The sequence below is a fragment of the Aspergillus melleus genome (genome assembly GCF_016097325.1).
Source record: "Aspergillus melleus strain CBS 546.65 chromosome Unknown contig1, whole genome shotgun sequence".
NCBI classification, from domain to species: Eukaryota; Fungi; Ascomycota; class Eurotiomycetes; order Eurotiales; family Aspergillaceae; genus Aspergillus; species Aspergillus melleus.
In genome coordinates this window covers 2,646,396-2,670,776 of record NW_025763370.1, presented here as the reverse complement: position 1 = coordinate 2,670,776, position 24,381 = coordinate 2,646,396, and the positions used below count along the sequence as shown (strand labels likewise).

At 50.4% G+C, this 24,381-nt stretch overlaps 7 protein-coding genes across 7 annotated transcripts; 3 read left to right on the top strand and 4 right to left on the bottom strand.

Annotated features, from left to right (window-relative positions):
• Positions 1 to 139: 139 nt before the first annotated feature.
• Positions 140 to 1,615, top strand: srk1_1 (MAPK-activated protein kinase Srk1; the record flags this gene model as incomplete). Its single annotated transcript, XM_046082583.1, has 2 exons — positions 140 to 354; positions 424 to 1,615. 2 exons carry the CDS (start codon positions 140 to 142, stop codon positions 1,613 to 1,615), a joined length of 1,407 nt encoding a protein of 468 aa, XP_045938540.1.
• Positions 1,616 to 2,951: 1,336 nt separating this feature from the next.
• Positions 2,952 to 5,102, bottom strand: LDX57_000935 (putative sugar transporter; the record flags this gene model as incomplete). The annotated part of the gene is made up of 6 exons (XM_046082582.1): positions 2,952 to 3,517; positions 3,576 to 4,159; positions 4,234 to 4,451; positions 4,510 to 4,522; positions 4,579 to 4,678; positions 4,820 to 5,102. 6 exons carry the CDS (start codon positions 5,100 to 5,102, stop codon positions 2,952 to 2,954), a joined length of 1,764 nt encoding a protein of 587 aa, XP_045938539.1.
• A 4,173-nt stretch (positions 5,103 to 9,275) lies between these two features.
• On the bottom strand, positions 9,276 to 12,464 carry sxa2 (putative pheromone processing carboxypeptidase (Sxa2)). The gene is made up of 4 exons (XM_046082581.1): positions 11,278 to 12,464; positions 10,935 to 11,217; positions 10,643 to 10,869; positions 9,276 to 10,586 (listed from the first exon to the last, which is right to left on the bottom strand). Exons 1-4 carry the CDS (start codon positions 11,468 to 11,470, stop codon positions 9,694 to 9,696), a joined length of 1,596 nt encoding a protein of 531 aa, XP_045938538.1. The 5' UTR covers positions 11,471 to 12,464; the 3' UTR covers positions 9,276 to 9,693.
• A 155-nt stretch (positions 12,465 to 12,619) lies between these two features.
• LDX57_000933 (uncharacterized protein) lies at positions 12,620 to 14,941 on the bottom strand (the record flags this gene model as incomplete). The annotated part of the gene is made up of 1 exon (XM_046082580.1): positions 12,620 to 14,941. One exon carries the CDS (start codon positions 14,939 to 14,941, stop codon positions 12,626 to 12,628), a length of 2,316 nt encoding a protein of 771 aa, XP_045938537.1. The 3' UTR covers positions 12,620 to 12,625.
• An 892-nt stretch (positions 14,942 to 15,833) lies between these two features.
• LDX57_000932 (uncharacterized protein) lies at positions 15,834 to 17,848 on the bottom strand (the record flags this gene model as incomplete). The annotated part of the gene is made up of 4 exons (XM_046082579.1): positions 17,590 to 17,848; positions 17,149 to 17,534; positions 15,989 to 17,097; positions 15,834 to 15,932 (listed from the first exon to the last, which is right to left on the bottom strand). The coding sequence occupies exons 1-4, from the start codon at positions 17,697 to 17,699 to the stop codon at positions 15,834 to 15,836; spliced, it is 1,704 nt and encodes a 567-aa protein (XP_045938536.1). The 5' UTR covers positions 17,700 to 17,848.
• Positions 17,849 to 19,375: 1,527 nt separating this feature from the next.
• LDX57_000931 (MCT family MFS transporter) lies at positions 19,376 to 20,461 on the top strand (the record flags this gene model as incomplete). Its single annotated transcript, XM_046082578.1, has 1 exon — positions 19,376 to 20,461. One exon carries the CDS (start codon positions 19,376 to 19,378, stop codon positions 20,459 to 20,461), a length of 1,086 nt encoding a protein of 361 aa, XP_045938535.1.
• Positions 20,462 to 21,380: 919 nt separating this feature from the next.
• LDX57_000930 (uncharacterized protein) lies at positions 21,381 to 23,072 on the top strand (the record flags this gene model as incomplete). The annotated part of the gene is made up of 3 exons (XM_046082577.1): positions 21,381 to 21,633; positions 21,683 to 22,589; positions 22,739 to 23,072. The coding sequence occupies 3 exons, from the start codon at positions 21,381 to 21,383 to the stop codon at positions 23,070 to 23,072; spliced, it is 1,494 nt and encodes a 497-aa protein (XP_045938534.1).
• Between the last annotated feature and the right edge of the window lie 1,309 nt (positions 23,073 to 24,381).

Sequence of the window (24,381 nt, the reverse complement as noted above, 5' to 3'; positions counted from 1 at the left end):
TGCACCCCTCGCATACTCGTCGCCCACGCCATAATCTATATCGTCTTTTTATGCTCCGTTGCTGCTTTCCAAAACTCATACAAGGTACTCTTGGCTAACTTGTTCGCAGCGGGCCAACATCCTCAAAGAAGTACAGATTATGCGACAGATCGACCATCCAAACATCGTCAAGCTCGTGAACTTCTCCGAATCGCCCCAATATTATTATATTGTGCTGGAATTGTGCCCGGGAGGCGAATTGTTCCACCAGATTGTCCGGTTAACGTACTTCAGCGAGGACCTTAGTCGACATGTCATCGTTCAGGTTGCTGAAGCGATTGAGTATCTTCACGAGACGTCCGGAGTGGTGCATCGGTACGTTGTCCTCATATTCTCTTTCTGTGCCATTGGAGATTAATGCGACTGACTGTCATCTTCCTGCAGGGACATCAAACCCGAGAATCTTCTCTTCTACCCGATCCCCTTCGTTCCGAGCAAGCACCCCAAACCTCGTCAGCCCGGCGACGAAGACAAGGTGGACGAGGGTGAGTTCATTCACGGTCAGGGCGCTGGCGGGATTGGAAAGATCAAGATCGCCGATTTTGGTCTCTCCAAGGTCATCTGGGATAGTCAAACGATGACCCCTTGCGGTACTGTCGGTTACACCGCCCCCGAAATCGTCAAGGACGAGAGATACTCTAAGAGTGTCGACATGTGGGCCCTCGGTTGCGTGCTCTACACCCTCCTCTGCGGTTTCCCTCCTTTCTACGACGAGAGCATTCAGGTTTTGACCGAAAAGGTGGCCCGGGGTCAGTACACCTTCCTGTCGCCTTGGTGGGATGACATCTCCAAATCGGCGCAGGATCTGGTCTCGCACCTCCTGACGGTGGATCCCGTCAAGCGGTTTACCATCAAAGAGTTCCTTGCTCACCCATGGATCCGTGGAAGCAACGAGGAAACGAGCGCTGCCGAGGATGCGCCCCCACTAGCGACTCCCCTCAGCACCCGCCAGCCACAGCAAGGACCTTTGGACGCCGTCGGGGCGGATCAGGCCCCTTATGCGCCCGCAAGCGCGCGCCTTGGAGACCTTCCCTCTGCCGGGCTGGAGCGTCCCATGGATTTCCGATCTCCAGGTGCGATCAACCTCCGCGAGGTTTTCGACGTTGGTTATGCCGTCCACCGCCAGGAAGAGGAAGCGAAGCGACGCAAGAACTTCAAGCACGTCTACCGTGGTGCCAACTCGACGGCCGGATTCCAATCCGCACTGAACCCGCTTAATGAAGACTATGGCGACGACGACGACGACGCCGACATCGCCTATCAAAGCATTCCGGAGGACGAGTATCCTCCTTCCAAGGTCCACAAGAGCACCAATCAGGCAAAGGATGTTGCGATGATGGAAGCCAAGTTGCGATCGACCAACCTCGGTGCCGCTCCTCCCAGTCACGCCGCGCAAGCTCGGCAAGCGCACCAGCCTCGACAACAACAGCAACAGGGTTATGGACAACATAGTCCTGCGGTTGCCGCCGCTGCAAAGCAGAAGGCTGCTCGGTCAGCGCGGCAACCATTCGAGCTTAACTTGGGCAATGCTTCGTTGCTAGAAAAGAGAACTAGACGGCATCAACCGGTTAGCTGAGTTGTCATATCAATCATTTTGTCGCTTTCCTTCGTCTCTTATACCTCGTTTTCTTTTTTTTATCTTTTTTGTTCATTTACACGCATCAACGATGGGATTATGTTTATGAAATGTGAGCGATGGGCCATGAACTATTTTGGGATTACTGGGCGGTAGTCTTCACCGGGTCGCTTTCCGTTTTTTCCCTTTTCTTATCTCGGGTGTTGTTTGTTCCTGATATCTTGTGACTTGTCTCTCCACTAGGTTCTTTTTCTTTTATCATTCTGGGTTCAGGGCTTGGGCGAAGCATGTCTTATGCAATTGTTTTTCTATCTTTTCATGTTCATCCCATCCTCGTTTTCTCTTTGTGTTGTCTGTTCTATAGCATGCATAGGAGGAATCACACACGGACCATATATATAAAGGTTCCAGATGCTTTCATCTTTTCTGTCTTCATTCCTCGGTTCGTTCTGTCTGAAAACCCAGCAGATACACTGGATATATATACATCTTCATTTATGCTTGTGCTCGTGTTTGGGCTTACAGTTTGGCCGCGCTCGCATGATTTGGTCTGTTTCTTTGATCTGGACAGTAATGTGTATGGACATAATGTGTTCGGTCGATCGATCCTTAGACTTGGGTTTTTGTCCCCAAGGCACCTACTTATCTGGTCTTGTTACTTCATCTTCACCTTCACCTTCACCTTGATGTGTATGGGTGTATCTATCCAGTTTATACTTCATATAGACGTGCACGTACATGTACATATTCTTGAAATCAAGAAACGTCTCTTAGATATTGTACTTAATGCAAATCAAACCCCATTCCTAACATATGGTTCCGACATGCACAGATCCATCCATGTGACCTACACTAGAAAAGACAAGACTGCAACACAGAATAAAAACAACGAATAGAAGAATAGGGCTTGTTAGTTGTTAAGATGTTTCTGTTTTCGTTGAAAATCCATGTTCCTTTAGATTCGTAGATATGTATGTATCAATCAATCAATCAATCAATCAATCCATACACATAAGTAGTCATAGGGAAAACCATAATGTATGCAAGTAGGTAGCTAATATCTGAAAAATCTGATAGAGTAGCTAGATGCGGGAAAATGTATGTAACAGAACAGAAAGAAACATAACATGCGTTCAATGCAAGGTTTAAAAAAAAAACAACAGAACAAAATAGAAAAAAAAAGTCACAAGAATGGTATCAGGCGAGTCATAAGACATTCATCGCTGGTCCAGCATAATCATAAACATGAATCGAAAGTAAAAAAAAAAAAGAAACAATGATGAGAATATCCAAAAGAAAAGAATCACATTCATCCTGCTCCCGTTCGTAAATGATTTTACAGTGTCTGCTTACCGCGCGTCTCGATAGGAAGCAAACACATAGCCACAAAGGCAGCCAGCATCAAAGCTCCTGACGCGTAGATAGGCGCATTGACGTTCCCGCTACCGCTGTAGATGGCCACCAGAGGGGCGCACAGTCCAGCGATCCGATTGATGCAGCTAGCAATACCGGTACCGGTACCACGGTTCGGGGCGGGGAATACCTCCGGTGTGTAGGCGTACAGCACGCCGTACATGATGTTTTGGAAGAAGGCTTCTAGGGACGAGCAGACGAGCTGGACGTCGGGGTTGGTGGACGCCGTGAAGCAGAAGAGGAGGACACCGGTGATCATGGTGGAAATGACCATGGTGCCCTTTCGACCGACATACTTGATATCGACGGTGTAGCAGGCGAGGATGGAGCCGGGGACACCGACAATGGAAGTGATGGCGTAGTTCCGGTAGACGGTGTAGGTCGATTGCTCGGTGGAGCCACCGGCGCTCTTGATGTATTGGGGAAGGAAGGCGTTGAAGAGAGGGTACCCCATACCGATAGTGGCCCAGCAGAACCACAGAAGAATGGCTACAAGTCATGTTAATTAGCAAAGACAGTGGAAAAGAGCAACCGCGGGAAAACATACTGGTCATTCCAAGCTTCTTGGTGGCAAAAAGAGGAGCGATGCGCTGCATCGAGAACTTGGAGAGGTATCTCTCGGCAATTTGCTTGTTCGAAAGTGTCTGCGGCGCGCTCTCCTCGGGGTATCCACCGATCTCGTTGAGGATGTCCGCGGTGAGCCAGGTCTTGGACTTGTTCTTGTAGGCGATACCATGAACGGCTGCGACGGCTTCCTCCTGACGGCCACGGGACAGCAAGAACTTGGGAGACTCGTACAAGTGGAAGAAGAAGAACCGGCAGATGAACATGACGAAGGTAATAGCACCCAGGGTCAAGACAAGATATCTCCACCCCATGTTGTCCTCCTTGCGACAGCACTGTTCGCCTGCACCGGCCTGGTTGCAGGCAGGAAGACCGGATTCGCAAGTGAAGTTAGGGACATAAGCCCATGCGAGCAAACTGGCGATGAGGTTACCCACCGGCCACCAGACGCTCAGCATGGTCAGGAGGTTTCCAGATGCAAATGGCAAGAATTCCAGGAAAAGAGCGCCGTCAACGGGCAGGTTGCCACCGACACCCAGTCCCAAGCAAGCGAACAAAGCGCAGGTTCTATCCAATCGACATTAGTATCCCGCTTATAGCCAGTACCGGACTAGGGGACCTCGAGGCCATTGAATACATACCCAATCCAGTTCGGACCACCACCGGCGGCCAGACCGAACACGCCAGTGATGAGAAGAGTCAAGTTGAAGGCGGGACGACGTCCGATCACATCGGATGCGATACCCCAGAATGAAGCACCCAGACAAAGACCCAGGAACAGCGCACAGGTGGTAAACCGAACCCGGTCATCCGAAACGCCGAATTCCATGGACAATTGCGTCAGAGTTAGAGCAACACCCTAAATATGTGAGTGAGGCATATTCTTCCAATCTACATCGACTCCAGAGATGCCTTACCTGCAACCAAAGGCTGGAAAATTCATGTTAGTGCTGTGCTTTGGTTTTCACCAGAAGGGTTTCACGTACTTGTCCGCGGTCCAGCCAAATCCACAGAGAGCGAACAACTCCCATTGATAACGGCCCATGCCGATATCCTGAACAGCTCTGTTGATTACTTTCGCTTTGCCTGTATGAGAACGATTAGATCCGCGACTTGCGACTGACTGCCAATGGCAGACTGTGGGGAAGGGAATTTGGAAGTATAAAGCGAGCAAGCCCCGTGAAAAACAATCAGGGCAGAGCTATTCCATGGGCAACTAGAACATACGGTCATAGGCGCTATCGTGACCCGAAGCGGCGATGTCGGACTCGACTTCAGCACGCAACGCTTCAAGGGTCAGATGTGTATACTCAGGAACGGGACCAATGCCCTTCTCGGAGGCAGCGTGGTCGAAACTCCTGTCGTCAGCTTTCTCATCTGGGCCAAGTTTCTTGTCTACCGGAGACGGGCTCGGGCTCGGGCTGGAACGCGAAGGGGCATTGGCGAGAGGGATCACAACGCCGGGAAAGTTGTGATGGTCATGCCTCTGGAAAGGGTTGGAAAACTTCATGGTGCCGGTTCGTTTTGCTGCTAGGGGAGATGATCTGGCGCGTGCTGGGAAATTCTTCGAGGGCCGATACAGCTGCGGGTGGGATATCAGGGAAAAGCACCGGGGTCACTGGCGGGCCTTGGGTAAGGCTAATTGCTACTTTCTTCGATATGAGTCGCAACGGCTATGTTGGAATCGAAAATCTCGAGTCCTGGGGCGCTCAAAGGGTCATAAGTCGCAAACGGAGCTAAAAATTCCGAAATGCAGGCGCAATGGCTGTTGATTCCGGGGGAGGTGGTAAACCGTTGGTTGATTGGCGCTAGGGACGATGGCAAAGAGGGCAATGCAGTCGCTCTGGCCGAATGGTATGTCGTTCAAAGGTGTTGGCGAAGCAGGTTTGCTGATGCTCCTACTGAGCTGTGTGCCGTACGACTGATTGTAACGATAATCTGAGATTCTGCTGGACGAATTTGTGCAAATAGACAACGAAAAGTTGATGTATAGATCAAAAAGGAAGCCCAAGCTTTGGGAAGCTCGAATGACCTGAGATGACAGGGATTCAAGAAAAAAAGATAATATCAGGAAACTTAGAAGCCCTGATTTTGAAGAGTTTGGGGGAAGAATATTTGTTTGTCCTGTACCGGAATCGGTAGACAGAGAAACAGAGCCTAGATGGCCTTGGATTCCTGATTGTAGGAAGAGGGAGTGAATGAAGGGTATGGTGGAAGAGGAAGAGGGAAGAAGGTGCAAAGAAGAGAGAACAGAGAGGGAGGGAGAAGAGGAAAGAAAAGGAGAAGGAAAGGGTGGAAGAGGGAAAGATGGCAATGAGGAAACCAAGGTTGGAGGGCGAGAAACCATCTATATACGGAGCACGGGCTTCCTTCTGGAAATTGGGCTGCCGGTGGGCAAAAAAAGGAAAAACAAAAAGGAAAAAAAGGCCAGACTAGTAATACGAGTAGCTCGATGATATTAAATCAGAATGCTGTATTATGATTTGTTAATTAATCTTATAAAAACCTTTGATCTGGATGACAATTCCCGGTTTACAATTCATGCATTTTTTTTTCTCTCACTCGCATGCATATTTAATGTCCCATCGCGCTTTCCCCAATGAAGCTACGCCCAAAGTCACGGGAGTCTGCGCCTGTATCGGTACGAAGTGGTATTGTAAGATAACTTAGTGCATTTTAGTGTTGGCCTCGTCAAACTCAGTGGCGATCCGCTGGAAAGTGAAAAGCGAAAAGAATAACAACCCTTCTGGAGCTGGATCAATAACTCACCCCGATTCGAGAAACACGAACTCTTCGATGCGGATGAGAGATCGAGGCCTGATACGGATATCGATAAGTGATAGGTACCGCGGGGGATTACAAAGTAAGAACCTGCGGGGTGTAGGACCCCCGATCTGACCTACCGAGTCCGTCCTCAGTCCCTGAAAATTTTCTGGAATAAAATGTGCTGAGCATTACCTCGGGGTCCATCGCGGACGAGACTACCTCCCAAAACGGACACCATCCCTGCCGGCCGAAAGCGCGAGAACGGAAGGAGTTGATTGGTAGGGAGGAGGGTGTCTTCTGGACTCTTCGCGGTGGAGATTGTCGACGGCGAGTCCGAGAGTGTTGTACTCTTCAGGTAAAGAAGGGATGGACATCTATCGATTGGAACCCACGAGGAAAATACCCCGGGTCCGAACATGAACTAGATCTATCCCTCACTGATCGCTACGTCAACTTTGGCCGTTCCGATTGAATGTCCGATCTCATTGGGTTGACAGGTGGTCAAAAGAAAAGTACATAGAAGGGAAGCCCCAATGATTCCGAACCGCCTTCCCATGCTCTGAGAGGCCAGGAAATCCTGGCGGTCTACTATAAGCCTACAAGGCAGGGTACCTCGTCTTCGATCGCCCGGAAAGGACTAAGAGAAGCCCGACGGCGCCACCAGACCATCGTCTTATGGTTGTCCAATGTCCACCGCAAGTTATCATGCCTTTCTGCACGTATGTTTAGCTCCTGCGGTTTTAGTCGGTGGCTTGAGATTAGGTGCAGCCATGGTGACCAGGCAATAGTTACCGGGTAAAGTCAAAAGGCAAATGAAAAGAAATTCAATGAACGGCCGAGAAATTTACTCTTTCTGGAAGTCAAAGAGGACGTCCACGTGCCAAGTCGGTCTTCACCCTCTCGACGTCATCTCCGGTGCAATACTGGCGCTAACCCGGGTTAGGACGGCACGGTCCTGTTAACTGTATTCGCCCATCGGTACCAGAACTTGGGGAGGGAATTGGTGGCTGCCTGGTGATGGACTCTGTACGGTGTACTCCGTAAAGCAAACTTACCTGACTAGGTCTAGTTCTTTTGCCTCAGGATCCGACATGAATGAGGCCATCCGCGTTACCTAATGCCTAGTACCGAGATAGTGCTTATTGCTAAACCGTCATTATGTACTGGATAACTCTTTCCGCCCTGCGGGATACCTGCGGGACGAAAAAAAAAAAAGCTCAACCTGCGCCTTGTCTCGCAGACACGAGGATTCTTGCCTTTGCTTTTTTGATAGTCGGCGGCCTGTACCCACGCTAGTCCTGTCCGGGAATAGATCGCCGTAACCGGCTGGAGGAGACCCTTCCGCATCCGGAGGGCAGCGGGATGGTAATCCTCCATTCCTCCTACATGACATTCCCCGTGGAACCACGGACCATCTCGCAATTTGCCCGAGGGTTTGGGACTTGGGATATGTCGTGATTTCTCGTCCTTGTATGCATTGGGGAAGGTCATCATTACATAGTACGGACTCCCATCTGTTCAGAGGATTAATGAAACCCTCTAACAGGACATCGGAACCCGATTCGATCCACCTCTGGTAAAAAGGCGGCGGAACGCGACACAATACAAAATCAAGATCGGCGGGAAGGCGCCGGGCTCTGATTTCACTAGAACTAATCAAGTCTAGTCGGGCCAAGAAACATCAGGTCACTGGACTTGAGGCGTTTTTTTTTTTTTTTTCTTTTTTTTTTTTTCTCTCTCTCTCTCTCTTGAGCAAAGCTTTCATTTGACTTCCCTCATAGGTATCCCGCCCATCCCCCCAATCCCATATCCATTCTTCCATAGAGTTTCTGTACACCGAATTTGACAAGTCACCCTTACTTACATCGTACATTGCACATCGCATCCCCTTCATTCAATGACATGGCCAATGAAGCACGTGGCATTGGTTGATCGATCAGTTTTGTGGGGTGGAAGGATTCAGTTACTATCGGTTTACGACTACTTTGTACTCAGTAGATATCTAGCTTTCTACACCGTAGGTTTTAAGTTAATCAGAGGGCATTCGCTGTGTGATCTCTACTATGTAGTCTTCTAGAGAGTAAGGCACCAGAGAGGGACTGGATCTACCTCGACTTGAACATTTCCCTACGCGGCTGAAGCATCCGCCGCCATGCTTTGCTTTTGCATTACTCGATATGGTATGATCGACCAGCGAGCCACGCAGTCCGAGTGATTGGTTACGAGTCACGAAACCTGATAATCAGCTAACTAACCAGTCTTCACTATTACCTTAGTCAGTCATGGGAATTAGATAAGTTACCCATGCCCTTACCCAATTGGTAAAACGTGTTGGTAAGTAAGGGAAGTACCATAGTAGACTACATAATGGATACTACGTAAGATGGAAGTCATCCATGGCAAACCAGTCCGGTTTGTCTCGTCTGTCGTACGGTATCCTGTTAATCAGTTACCAATACTTATCAAGGTAGTTAGTAACTATTACACCAGAGTAGCTGCTAAAACGGCTATACCCCGGTTGTCCTCGGCCTGGTCTGGAGTTTTTCCTTCCGTGATACCCACTTAGTTGTCATAGGTAGTATTCTTTTTGGGCTTTCCCTATCCTGCGGGTGCTCGACTGCCGAGGGTCAACTGCGGTAAGCGGAATACAGTCGGTCGGGTGGGGGCTGGCGCTAGTAAGATATGGATACCATACGTGTATATTTGCCTGAGGTGTCGAGACTTCTGGCCTTATCTACTAGGCCGACATTGCTGTGGACTTTTAGTTGTGTAGATCTATCTCTCTGCCGAGTTATCTATCAGCATCGAGGATAAAATAACCTACTATGGTGTATGCTTTCATGACGCCTAGCCATTCATACACCCTATCTAGATATTACACATCCCTGTCCTGATTATTTAAAATACCAATTTATTGGGCAGATAAGGCTGATGAGCTTCCCATCCTAGCTCAGCCACCCGTCTCGGGTCCTACAAGACAAGATGTGGCGGCCCTCTAAATCTCTTAGATTGGGGTTTGAGTTTTTTTACCTAGAGGAGTTAAAATATGATATCAGATTTCTCGACCCGAATGGGGTTATGGATTCCTGTCGTCGGTGGATGATAACTATTTGGTTCCGATACTGGAGGAGTGTGGTCGTATATTTCGTTATGCTAAAGGATAGGTAATGTGTACAACATGTTCGTCCGTCGTTTCTGCCCTCATGGCTTTTTCTTTTTTTTTTTCTTTCCTCCTTCCGTGGTCTCGGGCTTCGGCACCGCTTGCCTCGTGTACATACATACTTGTACCCCGTACAGATCATGCATTCAAGCGGGTTTGCCTTTACCCCTTGCATTTACAACGATTCAGTCCGGCCCAGAAGCCATTCAAGATGACGGTAAGTCACTCTCGGCTGGTACTGGGGCTGCATGTGTCCGCTCTGGTACGTCTCCGCCCACATGAGGCCACGCTCGTAGTGCTGGATGCCCATGACACCCTGGCCTTGGTCCCAGGTGGAGATGCCGTTCTCTTCCATGACATCGCGGTACTGGAGATCCGGCAGGGTGATGTCGATCGGAGTGCTCGGGGCCTCTTGGAAGCCCAATTCTCCGTTCCAGGTCATGTTCTGGATGGCCAGCAGGGTGCCGTTGGTTAGGATGATCATGTCATAGTCGCCGTTGCTGATGAGCACCCGGTTCGTCGCCTCGATGACCTGCGGGAGAACGTGTTCGATCGGGTTGGCGGAGATATCGCCCTCGCCTTCGGGGCCCGCGTCGCCGCCAACGAAGACGTTTTCGGTCGAACAGGCCGACCAGGTGATGTTCGGGGCGTGGAGGGCTTTCTTGACATCATCGCGGTCGAAGTAGACGGTCGCGCCGTCGGGCTTGTAGTCTAGCGCGGTGGGCATGGCGAGGATGTCCCAGAGGAGGGGACACATCAGGTTGATTTCGTAGACGTCGAAGCAAGGGTTGGACTGCATGGCTTCGTTGTTGATCATATCGAAGACGTCGCAGTCGGCCTCGCTTGTGAAGTTGAATGATTTCGGGGGCTGGACTTCCGAAGGAGGGAAGACCAGGTATTGATCCAGGTAGTCCGCGTAGCCGCAAGACTTATGGAGACTCTCCAATTCCTCCATGAAGCTCGCGTTGAAGCCGAACAGGTTGGCGTTCTGTTGAACAAATGGCACTGCGGGCACTTCTTCTTGCACGTAGTCGTGCTGTCCAATGCAGGGATCATACACCAATGCTCCTGCAAGAACCAGATGAGTACGAGGACCCCCGTCGATTTGTATCGTGAGGACTTACCATTCAGGTCATAGTACTCTTCGTCCTCCTCGTCCAGCATTGCCGCGGAAATGTATGGGACGTAACGTCCGGCGTAACTCTCACCGGTGACGAAGATCTTGAAGTTCTTGATTCCGAAAAGCTTCTGGAAATTCTTGAAGAAGTCAATAAAATCCTTGGCTGTTTCCTCCTGCGACACTGCAGTTGGAGTTCCCAAGGCGAAGCCGGTTCCAACAGGCTGGTCAACCCTATAACAGACCCCGATTAATACTAATGGTAACCCAGGATCAATCAATGAATAGATAAGACATACCAGAGCACGTTGGTCAGGTTCACCCAGGAATAAGGATTCTCAACCGGCGCAAAGGTTCCCGGCTGCCACAGAAACCGACCGTTTTCCTGGAAAAAGCCCTCGAGGGAGCTACAGCCCGGGCCTCCGTTGACCCAGATAGTGATTTCATCAACCGGCTCCCCAAGCTTAGGCTGGAATATAAAGAAGAGGGATTTCGAGCTGTTGCCCTTCTCGATCGGCACTGATCCAGAATACATCTCGCCTATATCAAACGGAACGTCGGGCAGGCTCTCCACGCGGTAAGCTAATAGAAAAAGTTTTGGATTAGCATCGCGACCCTCACACAATCATTGGCTAACCGTACGCTTTGTTTTGTGATCCAGGAATCTGAAACCCTCGGTGGAATGGTTTGTTGGCTTGTGAACAGGCGGCGGACTACGCTTAGCCAGCGAGTCGCGCGCCTTTCTTCCAAAAGGGCCATGTTTCGCAGCGGAGACATTGTCTGCACCTAGCGAAAGGGCTATGACAGCCGTTGACAGGAGGGAACGGAAAAGCATCCTGGCAGATTACAGGGAAATGGGAAACAATCTTCTGTGCTCTTCTCGTGTCACTTTGCGCGGGCAGGGGGAAGGTATTTATATTGGGACCTTGACTACCCTTGCTGTGCAACAGCGGCACCTCACCGGAATGAAGGTTTAAGCGATGGGAACCCTGCAGCGGGGAATTTGGAAAAAGCAACAACACCAAAAACAACAACAACAACAAATCTCCCGGTGGGACGTCCAAATTAACCCGTTGGAACCTGACAAGTTGGAGCTTCTACAGCAACGGCCCTAACGGAAGACCGGCTCCTTCTGTGCGCATGGAGCGAGGCCACGGCCAATGGTCATGGTTCTCATATCTGTTGTGGAAAGAGGAGCACCAAGGCGGGACAAGAAGGGTAAGCTACCGGTTGACCTCGGCGCAAAGCTTGACTGGATCACAGCTTCTTGCTTGCGCGGGATCCATTCCGGAGAAGACGCAGACTAACGACACTTTAGGAAGGACGCTAAGCTCAGGGATTGTGTGATAACTGATAAGACGTGGTTGAGGTTCCTGGTAGTGATAAGACGCCCTCCTGGATCCACGGGTGCGTCCGCGTCCCCCTTGCAGGGTTTTCGATTCGGTGCATTGTACCTGAGGCTAGGCCTCTGTCGAAGAAATGCGATCGCCATCTTGGCTGGTTTGAGCCGGATGAGGAGAGAGGGAGGGAGAGAGAGAAGATAGAGAGAGGCAAAGTGAGAGATAAGCGGAGACCAGACGGAGACCGCCGTTCCTCCACTTCCTCCAGTTTAGCGGTCCGAGTAGTCAATCCTCTTTACCCGGTTAGTTTAGGCCTGGGAACGCTAAGCTTTGACTGAGGAGAAAAGGTGGAGATGCCTCAAACCCGAGTTTGCCGGTGAGCTGGCCCTCTCCCTTCATTCTGCATTACTGCCAGTCGATGTATTTGATGAAAAGGGGATTTTCGAGGGGATGGCAATGATGTTTGTGAAGAATTTGAGGATGGCGAAGAGATTGGAGATGAAGAAGAGAGGAAGCTGGGAAGAGAATTGCCTAATCGTCTGTTATCGGACGATGTAACCTCAGGCAGATAAGAGCGGGGGCCCTTCTACGGAGTAGTAATCAGGATTTCTGATAAATTTGTTTATGATTTTAAGTCTCTATGGATCCAACTACTCACCGCTGTCATCACTATCGACCTCATAGTTCTCGTCGCTGTTCTCTGCGCTCGCTGAAATCTTACTCTGACCGTCCGTTGCTAGGCTTTGCTTGCGCTTATCCTCATCCATTGCCCGCGCCCTTTCTATGAGCGCCTGAATCTCGGCCTGTACAGCAGACCGTGTCGGAGTCTCGCCTTGATCTCTTAACGTTTCACTGATCGCCAAGGCGAGGTCCTGGTGCATGTTTTCATTGACAGTGCGTATGAATTGACGCAAGACAGGCCAGTATATATGCCGAGCGGCGATAAATAAAGGCGTTCTTCCTCGGTTGTCTCGAGCATCGACCCGGGCTCCCCGGGCAATCAACAACTGAATGGTCAGCTCGTGGCCTGTCTTCTCCTCCGAATCTCTCGGGCCTTGTGCTGCTTTGTGCAGCGCTGTTTGTCCGTCCACATCCACTGTGTTGGCGTCCACACCCAAATCGAGAAGACGGTCCACGATTTCATGCCACCCTCCAGATGCGGCATGATGAAGGCCCGTTCGTTTACGCCGATCCGTTGTTGTATAACTAGCTCCGCTTTGGACCAGCAATACGAGAATTTGGAGTTGTCCACATGAAGCGGCTTTCAGCAGGGCTTTGGCTTTCGCCGCCGCGTTGAGACCGGGCTCGGCTTGAATCAACGCTGAAATCACTTGCAGATGCCCGTTCTGGACGACTACTTTCAGGCAGGAATATGCATCATTCATGATCATCCTTGCCTTACCACGGTGGAGGAGGTAGTGGACTATGTCCACATAGCCCGCTAGGGCAGCATATGCTAGCGGTGTTGTTGCTGTGGACATATGAGAATGGTCCCTTATCAGGATATCAACGTCCACATTATTCTCGACTAGAAGCTGGACTAGGGGTAGGTGCCCGGCTTCTGCTGCGATGTGTAGGGGCGATTTTCCATCCTGATCCGAACATCGTAGACTGGCACCATACGCGAGCAGCAGTTGAGCTACCTCCAACCGTCCTAATTTGCATGCAGTAAAAAGCGGTGTCTGGTGTTGTGGGTAGGTCCGAGCATCTACTTTAGCCTGGGCTTCCAGAAGACTGCGAGCTGCCTCTGTTTCTCCATGTTCAGCCGCACAATGTAAAGGAGTGCGATGGGTTTCATCTCGAGAGTCAACATAAACACCGCGTGAGATCAAGCGCGGGATCATCTCGGCCATCCCTTGCTGCGCTGCATAGTGGAGCAAGGTTTTCCCCAAATCTGTGTACTCATACACAGTCAGCCCGTGGTCCAACAGGAGCTCCATGGTCTTTCTTTGCCCATGTACAACTGCATAGTACAATGGTGTCCTTGACTCTGCGGGTAAAACAGTACGCGCAGCTCTAACAGGGTATGCGTTGTTCTCCAGAAGAAAGCCCACTATGTCTTCGTGCCCACCACTGGCAGCCAGATCTAAGGGAGTCTGACCTTGCGGAGAGTCATGGGCCTTTTTCTTGATCCGGGCTCCACAACCTGTCAGTAGCTTCACTAAACTCATGGAACCCAGGCTCACTGCGAGATGCAACGGTGTCCAGCCTCTTTCATCCGTCGCATGTATGAGATCTTTGTTTACGTCAAGGAACGATTCACAACTCCATTGGAAGCGGGAGAGTACTGAGATGTGCAAGGGCGTCCTCCCCTCGATATCTGCCGCCAATGAGTTGGCGGACTTCAAGAGATAATGGATGGTTTCTCGGTCACCGAACCATGCAGCTAGATGAAGTGGCGTCTGCTTCCAATTATCCGTAGCATTCACATTGGCTCCTGCCTCTATGAGCATTCTGACGGAGTCAAACTTTGCGTTCAGAACGGCACAATGAAGTGCGGTCTTTCCGTCTGTTCGCTTATCATCAAGGAATGCACCTGCTTCTAGTAGGTTTGAAAGAAGCCTTATGTTATCCGTTCCAACAGCCACATGCAGAGGTGTCTGTCCTGAAAGATCTCTCATGTTCACTGCTGTGAGAAAGTCAGACGGTGATAAACTGCTGGGCTCACCAGTTGCGGCCTCGTAATGGAGAAGCGTCCAATGAAATACATCTACAACCAGACTGTCGTTCTCGGTCGTAATGCCACTCATGTCTTGATGTGTCCATAGTTCGCTGGGGATTCCTAAGATCTCTTCAAGGTCGAATGCATCATCTCGCATTTGCATCTCGTTTAGCCAAACCAATGCAGAAAGAACATGCGTATCCGCGGTTTTTAGCTCCTGAAGAACCTGTTCTTCAATTTTTTCCAGAAGCTGAATGCTCGTTTCGTCCAACCTTAGAGCCTTGCTCCACTCCACTGCAAACATGGCTGATCTAAGATATTCAGTTAGTATAGCCGCAGTCTGTGTATGGAGGCTTATTCCGTCTTCTCCGGGCCGTGGAGGCGGGTATGTGATGCCAATGCGGAAAAGCCATAAATAAGTGTCCCTTAATTGTTCCCAATCTTTCATTTGCTCATATCTGAGTGCATGTTTGCGAGTCCAATTTACTATCTCGTCTGCCCGGGGAAGCTTCTCCGAATCACTCAAAGGCGGAATCAAGTAAATAGACGCTTCTTCAAAACTGCATATGCCGGTCATGTGAACCTCCCGGGCGATTTGATTGAGATGATTGTTCTGTAAAACGAAGTTCTGCCATGCTAATGCTGGACCACTAGATCCTCTCGGAGGCTCTGAAGAATGAATCATCGTGTCCCCCTTGATGGGTCCCGTCAGTGACTTAGATACTTGCCACACGAAACATGCAAATACTTCTTGGGCATAAACCAAAGCCAACGAGTCGGTTGACTCGATAGCAAGGTATTCTTGTCCTTTCTTATTATCCGTTGCGTCAGAATTAACTGCGACTGCGTCGGAAACAACTCCCCCTGCTTTTTTGAAGGGGACTGAGAATAGTTCAACTTTAGAGGTGTCGATTGAGAATCCACTATAACCTACCACACGGTGGCTAGGCACTCTCAGATCCTCACCTTGTTTGGGACGCCTAGTAAATATCGAAAGGATCTTGTCTGTCTCGGTGGGTGGCACCCACCACCTCAGGTCACGACAAAGCTGAGGCGAACAAGGGCCCAGAAAGCGCAGGCTTTTTTTCACGACAGCTTCTTGACCGCGAAGCCAGGCGTCTTCCCTCCCTAGCTCGCTTGTTCGCTCTCGTTGCTCCAATCTTTGCATCGAAAACAACCAGAGAGACAAGACTGAGTCAATCTTGGCAGCGTCCGCTTGCCACCGGCCCTTTTGCCTGTCGTACTTCACTATCAGGCGGACTGGCCCTCTGGGAGTTTCCAAAGTCCACGCGAATCTTTTTTTGCTTAGAATCCGAGACTCAAGAAGTGGGTTCAACAAGTTCATAATCACCTCGATAGCATTGGCAGCTGCCATAGCCTCTTTGTAGGCGATGCCCGGCCATTTCGAGGCGTGGCCAAGTTGACTTCTGAACTGCAATATCTTCTGCGCCGTGAAAGATTGGGATAGAGCTGTGCTCGAGAATGCCCTTCGCACGTCTTTTCTCGTGTTCGTTTCCCAGGGTTCACGGGATACGCCAGTTGATGATGCCGCCCTCTTCTCTTTCCGCTGCTCGCGAATTTCGATGCTCTCTCTCTTTTCGTCTTGCCAACCATGAAGGTAAATCGTGTCACGCAAAGCCAGCTGCGTTGCAAACCAGTCCAATTCAAAATCTGAAGGAATCTTCTGCACCTGGGGTGGTTGAGATAAACCTCGGCGAACCCAGGCTCTCAAAACAGTCATCAGCACTGTGGCACCAAGCTGTACGATTGTAATCGACCAGTGCAACCCTCTCAAGCCCACGAATTGAATGACGTAACCAGAAACACTTATGGCGGTGGCAATGATGGTCAAGAGTTCCAACCAATATTCTACTACACCTAGCCCAAATTTACCTGATTTGCGCGGGTCGGCACGCTGAGAGGTCATGATCAAGTCTTTTGGTGTTTCGGTGGAAATCAAGAATGATTCAAAAGACTGGTCGCTTACTGTTTCAGCTTTTTGCAGCCAAAACACCCAAGCTAACATTCCGTCCTTCGGTCGGTATCGTTCCTCTTCTGTACTGCTCTCAACAACGTGAGCTGCGATTAGCATTCCCAGTACGAGAACGACTGATCCAGTTGCCATGCACGGAAAAGCATAACTCCCAACGGTGGAGCCTTCTTTGGCAAACCTGAGGGTGGGATAATATGTGGCAAAAGCCGCATAGAGAATCACAGCGGCCTGCAGCAAGGTTCCAATTGCCGCAACAGCCTGGATCTCACTTCGCTTGTTGAAATTGTGAATATTGAAAGACAAATTCGGAGCCTGGATTTTAGAATTATGGATGACAACGAGATCATTCAATTCCGGCTGGTTCTTGCTGTCAGTATTTGCTCCGGCCTCCTCGTCCTCATAGGGTTGAATGACTGGATAGCAAATGTGCGAGATGAGTGACCACAGCCGTTGGAAAGTGCTAGTCTCTGTTTCATGTCAATTTATATTGGATTATCTTACAAATTGGTTTGACCTACCGTGTCTTTTCATATAGCCTTTTTCCATCGCCTTATCTAATGAGCAGAACGTCGGCTTGAGACCCTTCATACTTCTTCCTGGCGGCGTCAAACAGATAAACTCCTGGATTGGTGCGGTTCCAATGACTCTGACCACTTCTTGACCATTCCATAATTCACAGACCTCATTGGAAGTCGAAGACATTAATTCCGCCTCTGCCACCGCCGTGTTTTCTCTCGCGCGTCCAATTAGAGCCCTGAGCCAACTGGGACCACCTACTCGAATGGCGCCAACTATAATCGTGATGACTCCCAAAGGGGCCATTGCGAGCGCAATATTATCAGCCCACCCAGTTGATTGACTCATAAACTGCATGGTGACTCGTTCTCCGAAAAGAGTCAATAAGCTTTAGGCTTTGAGTTAGCCGGGCCGTAAACTTCGCTTGTCTGCAGGAAACATACGGAGCGAGGTCCGAGACGAGATTATTCGAGAAATCATCACCACTCTCTGCGAGGACCTTGGGCACGAATGTCAATAAGTAACAACACCCGCAGATTTTGAGTCGTGCCATTGTGCTCGAGTTCTACCGTCTCCTCATGAATGAGGAGGAAGCGATGCAATTGTATGACTTCTGTGAGTATCCCAAATGAGCAAGGGACCCTAGTTTAAAACCCTGTCATCTCGCTTCAGCTCAGCCGCAGACTTATTGATCAACAAAGCTGAATGCTGCATAAGTAGGCGATTACTAGCGTTGCTTAGGTTCGTATCACTCATTTTGACAATATGATTAGTGCACTCCGTATGGAGTAGTGATCAACCCAAGCGAAAAACATTACCATATCAGGAGTCGCGAGGGCACTACGAATAGAGTAAGTCCCCTGGATCAAAGTCCATAAGATATCTTCATCTGCGACACACAGAGCGGAAGCTGCACCTTTGGTTTTATGGAGATGGCAAACACGTTTGCAGAAGCGACGAGGGAGGACGTCGGATCACGTGACCTCGCCTCTCTTCGAAGCAAACGAAACAAACCATCAAGGCTCGCACTTGTGCTTCATCTTCATCAGAGATGTACCATCCTTCCACTTAAGCTCTTACCCAGGTTTATGGAAGCGCACCTGGTTGCATATCTTGAATTGAAAGACCAAGGCACGATGACCACTACACCATAGTCTCTGGTTCCCAATCTCCGATGACCCACTTGGCTGTTCTCGGTATGAGGTCTCCAATCCAGCCTTACTCCGCAATTATCCAGGTCCGTCCCTTCAGGAACTAAGATCTTAACAGCTTCCACAGAACTGAGTCTGTCTTTTCAATCCTTTCGGCGCTTCTAGATGGTTTGTCAGGTCCGTGTGCGATTATGGACTTGGTGTTCGCTTTGTCTGTCTGGCTTCTCCATGGACCTTCCCTATACTGTCTAGTGCTACCACGTCGTTCCTTTGCTGCGGGGACTGATCGGAGATTCCCTACCAGTTACTCCGACGTCTCCGATACATTCTGAGCGCCGAAAAAAAAAGAAAACGAAAAACGCCATCCACCAAGTCCTTTGCCAATGCTCAATCCTCGGTCTTCTCACCAATAGGAATTATTCCCCCGAGGCAAACCCACTCCCTAAACCAAGAGAGCGAAAGAAAAGGGAAAAACCCACCTGCTTTAAAGGGCACGAGGCCAACTCCGTAGCCCTTAAGATATTCTGGACCATCCTTTCGTCGGGCACTTGTGCTTGCATCTCCAGACTTTGTTCTTAAAGATATTGCTCTCCACAACCTTGTCGGCTTATTCGCACTCACCTCGTATTTGAGCGCCTTCGGTGTTTCCCTTCTCCTCTTGTTCAATATTTCCCCTCTCAAACTCTCGAGACGAGCTTAGAAGCGGAGCCGAGTTAAAGAGGCGTGGGAAAGGACGAAGGTCAACCGTGGTCCACTTTCGCCCTCTGTCTATACTGACATGTCCGCAAACATCAGGCCTTTTGGCAGCCCAATCACAGACAGAATAGAACAACAGCATTCTAGTGATTCGCTTCCTCATGCCGTTAATCATAGCGCGCAACATCCTCCATCATCAGAGAAGCCGTTAGCCGATCCAGCAAATGCTGCTTATGACGTTAGCGATGCCGAAAAACAAGTGCATTCTCATACACATACCGGCTCCTATCAGCCACCAGATACGCAGGGGAATACCGAGAATGGCCTCGACAGGCAGTCATCCGAGGATCTCCCGTCACTTCGCTCTGTACATAGCGCTCCTATGAGCCGTGTAACCACCGATGCGGATGGAAATACTTACCCCGAAGGCGGACTGGAGGCTTGGCTGGTAGTCTTTGGCAGCTGGATGGGCCTTTTCGCTTCTCTTGGTTTGGTCAACACCATTGGGACGTTCCAGGCTTATCTCGAAAATAACCAGCTGGAAGAGTATAGCTCTGGCAAGATCGGTTGGATATTTGGCATGTACGCATTCCTAACTTTCTTCTGTGGAGTCCAAATCGGCCCTATATTCGATGCCAAAGGCCCTCGGTTTCTTGTCTTCGCAGGCTCGGTATTAGTCGTGGTCATGATGATTGCGCTGGGCTTTTGCACTCAATACTGGCATTTCATGCTCGTCATTGGCGTTGCCGGGGGATTAGGGGCTTCTCTCATCTTCACCCCAGCAATCTCCGCCATTGGCCATTACTTCAACGAGAAACGTGGTGTTGCCACCGGCATTGCTGCAACCGGTGGTTCTGTTGGGGGAATTGTATTCCCACTTACTCTTGAACAATTATTTCCGAAGATCGGTTGGGCATGGGCAACCCGTGTTGTGGCTTTAATCTGCTTGGTCTTGGTAACTGTTTCGTGTCTTTTGGTTAAGTCCCGGCTTCCGAAAAAACCCGCCTCGAAAGAGAACGTTCTTCCCGACTTTACTATATTCCGAGAGCCCAAATTCGCGCTTACAACGGCTGCTATCTTCTTCGTGGAGTGGGGTCTTTTCGTTCCCATCAGTTACATTTCTTCTTATGCTTTGGCTCATGGCGTGTCTAGCCGACTGTCATATCAGATGGTGGCCATTCTGAATGCTGGATCGTTTTTTGGAAGATGGATTCCAGGCTTTGTTGCAGATTATCTGGGGCGCTTCAATACCCTCATAGCAACAGTAGCCCTCTGTGTGGTTTGCAATGCTTGTCTTTGGCTTCCTGCTGGAAACAGCGTTCCGGTGATGATCGTATACAGTGTTATCTTTGGCTTTGGCAGCGGCAGCAATATCAGTCTCACTCCAGTTTGCATTTCACAGCTTTGCAAAATTGAAAACTATGGGAGATATTATGCCACGTCATACACGGTTGTGAGCTTTGGGTAAGTCGAGAAACGACTTTCTACATTCATCATCGGTCCAGAATCATCTAACCACTATGTTCATAGAACCCTCACGGGAATTCCGATTGCAGGTGAAATACTTTCGCGCTGCAACGGCGAGTACTGGGGCCTTATCGTCTTTACCATTTGCTGCTATGCTGCTGGTCTTGCTTGTTGCATCGCAGTGAAGGTGATTCATGTTGGCTGGCGCCATCCTTTGGCACTTTATTGACGCCTCTGAAACTCTTGCCACTTGCATTCGACCCACGACGAAACGCAGAAACAAAAACAACACTGGAAAGAAAATCCAAATGAATAACAAAATTCACACGGCCACGCGACATAAAGTCATATAATTAGCGATACAACGTCATACAAAAGCATTACCCTTACACCTCACCGAAAAGAGAATAAGAAAGCGGAGTTCTTTCAGCCTCTGGCATCTTCAATTTTGATTCTTATTCATGTTCATTTGCCTACTTCCCATTTGTCAAACCAGGATGTCACCATGCGCCATGAAAACGACTCGGAAATGCCCTCCGGCATGATACCCTGCTGGCAGGGAAGGTCTGGAACGTACATGGATCGGACTTCCGTCAATGTAATCCCTCTTTCGGCGTCATAATTACCGGTTTCCGATGAACTCCTATAGGGCAGCGTCTCTTTCCACGCAAGACGCGCAATACACGCATTTAATGACATACAACACCCATCATGTTCCAGAAAACCACAGTGGTACATACATGTATCACCACACTAATAAATCCCCTCTTTACCACCTCCTGATCCTCTTTACACCTTTCTTTCTGGACCTGATCTGATCCGATCCGATCCCCCTTAATATCAACCGTCAATCAATATCCCAATCATTCAAGCTGCAAAAATTATTCAGGCTGCGAAAAGCAAAATCAAACCAAAGATAAATGCCTCCCTCGGCGAAGGCCTTTATCCTAGCTGCCGCTTCATGGGGTCTCATCATCCGTGATGCGGCAGCTGTCCCTGCATCCGTCAGCCAGCCTCCCTCTGACGGACTGGCTCACACAGAGGCTACCCCGGCTCCGTCCAAGCCAAGCGATTTCTCCCTTCCTCCGGGGGTTACGGCCCAGCCGGAGCCTGAGGTCTCTCCCAGTCATCCGCCTACGTTCAAGATGACTCCTGCTGCTTCCTCTTGCCCGGGTCAGTCTACGGTTACTGTTACTGTCTGCCGTACGAAGTGCCCGAGCAGTAGCTCGCCTTCTGTGTCTCCGAAGCCTACTACAACTTCACCTGGCGGCGGTGGCCCTGGAGGTGGTGGTCCAGGCGGTGGTGGCCCAGGTGGTGGCGGCCCTGGTGGTGGTGGCCCTGGAGGTGGTGGTCCCGGAGGTGGTGGTCCCGGTGGTGGTGGCCCAGGTGGTGGCGGCCCAAGTGGTGGTGGCCCTGGAGGTGGTGGTCCCGGAGGTGGTGGCCCAGGTGGAGGCGGCGGCGGCGGCGGCGGAGGCGGAGGAGGAGGAGGCGGCGGTGGAGGAGGAGGGGGAGCTGGCGGTGGTGGAGGTGCCGGCGGCGGAGGAGGTGCTGGCGGTGGTGGTGGCCCTGGAGGTCCTGGAGGCGGCGGGGGTCCTGGAGGAGGTGGTGGCCCTGGAGGCGGTGGTGGTCCTGGAGGCGGTGGTGGTACTGGCGGAGGTGGTGGTCCCGGTGGTGGTGGTGGTGGTCCTGGAGGCGGCGGTCCTGGCGGTGGAGGTCCAGGAGGTGGTGGCCCAGGTGGTGGCGGCCCAGGTGGTGGCGGCCCAGGTGGTGGCGGCCCTGGAGGTGGTGGTCCCGGAGGTGGTGGTCCCGGTGGTGGTGGCCCTGGAGGCGGTGGTGGCCCTGGAGGCGGCGGTGGTCCCGGTGGCGGCGGACCAGGCGGCGGCGGACCAAGCGGAACAGGCCCTGGCGGAGCGGGACCCAGCACCACCGGAGGCCCTCGGCCCGGCGGCGGAGGCCCTGGAGGAGGCGGCCCTGGAGGAGGCGGCCCTGGAGGAGGCGGCCCTGGAGGAGGCGGCCCTGGAGGAGGCGGCGGCGGCAGTACACCCTGCCCATCCTGCCCACCGCCATGCCCCAGCAACACGCCCGGCCGACCAGTCCAAAGGCCAGGTCACGGCTCCGGCTCCGGCGGAGTGGGAAGCGTCATACCAACACCCGGACCTTCATCCTCACCTTCATCCTCACCTTCCCGCTCACCTTCCTCTCACGGGTCCTCGTCCCACAATCTGTCCTTCGCAACCATCTCCATCCAAATCCCCTCCCCGACCCACGCTGCAGCTAGCAGTTCCCTCCAGCGCGCTCCATCCAACAGCGCCGGCCCAGGTCTCTCGAACATCCCCATCCCGACGCCAGCCCCAACCCCATCTCCAACTCCCACGCCCGCCGAAGCAGAAGAAGAGGAAGATTTCGAACCCTCCGAATCCTCCGACTCAGAAGCGGAGGTCCAAGAAACACCCACCCGGAAGAAGAGGCGGGAGAAGAGAAAGACCTTCTTCGCTGCTAAGAGACTCGAACATCTTCGCGCGCTGCGAGATAATCACCCTGTTGTGGATGCGGATGCGGAACAAGAACAACAACCTCGGCCGGGTATCTTCCATCGTGAAGGATGGTTTTGATTTCTCTCGGAGTGAGTTCATCTATTTTATTGGTTGGTTGGTTGGTCGGTTGAGTGGTCACGATCATTTGCATGCACGCTTGCCTCATAGGGGAGGAGAATGGAAATGGAAAGGAAAAGAAAAGAGAGTTGAAACTTGAAACGGAGATAGATATGAGGATGTGAGAGGAAGAAACAAGAGAACAAGAACGAGAGAGGACTGTCGCGTGGCTATTTTTCCCCCTTAATATTTCGGCTGCCTACGTTTACCTATTGTCTTGATCCATTCTACTTCTTCTATTCTATTCCCACTAGAATAGTTAGAAGAACGAAGGGATTGAAGAATCACCAGAACCCTAATTAATTTTCCGGTTTAAATAAAGAATGAGAATGGAATCGAGAATTGACTCATGCATGAAACTTGATTACTACTTGGTTATCAAACCAGATTCAAGAAGTAAACCCAAGCAAGTCAAAAACAAGCTACGAGTGGGAGTTTAATCATGAATAAGTCTTGACATTTTCACCAAGCAACGACCGTCAATGTCCGTTACCGGTGGGAGAGAAAGTCTGGTTCGTACATGTCAAAGAAGATAAACGTTTGGGCGGAATACAAGGCAAGAAAAGAAGTCGGCGGTTGATGAGGAGCGTCCAGACTCCCACGCAAACAGCATTCATCTGCTAATATAGAAATAGAGAAAAGGAAAATAGAAGAAAAAAAGATGGTAAAGAGGAATATAAGAGATTAAATTACAGTACATACCCCGACGCAGGACATGGGTGCTCAAAAGGGGAGGAGGAAAAGGTTCAGTTAGATGAGAAAAGTAGAAAACAAGAATGAGATCCGGGCGAAAGAAAAAAAAAAAAAACTTTGCAACAAATGCAAGAAAAGTACTCTTCCGTCAATGAGGGGGATACTGGCTCCTCCGCAGATTGACATAGTTCGCCCATATTTGTTTCCATCCCATACCGCAGATTTATTTGGAAGAACCCTCAGTGGTTTCCATGCGCCAAACACCCTACACCAGGTAACAGCTGGTGTATCAAAAAAGACATCCGAAAAAGATCAAGGAAACAATATAATACGATCAGACGAAAAAGATAAAATCGAGGCCATCGTTTGAACTGTCGACATAATACCAGCGACAAACACATGCATGGTTTTGACCAAAAGACATCAGAGGGGGAGGTATGAGGTAGAGAGAGATATAAAAACCAGAGGACAAAGAAGAGATAGCGAGAGGCAAAGGTCAAAAAGAGGTTTTTAGAGAAATCGAGAATCAAGAGAATAGGTGTTTCCCCGAAAGATGAAGCGAAAGATAACCATGTGA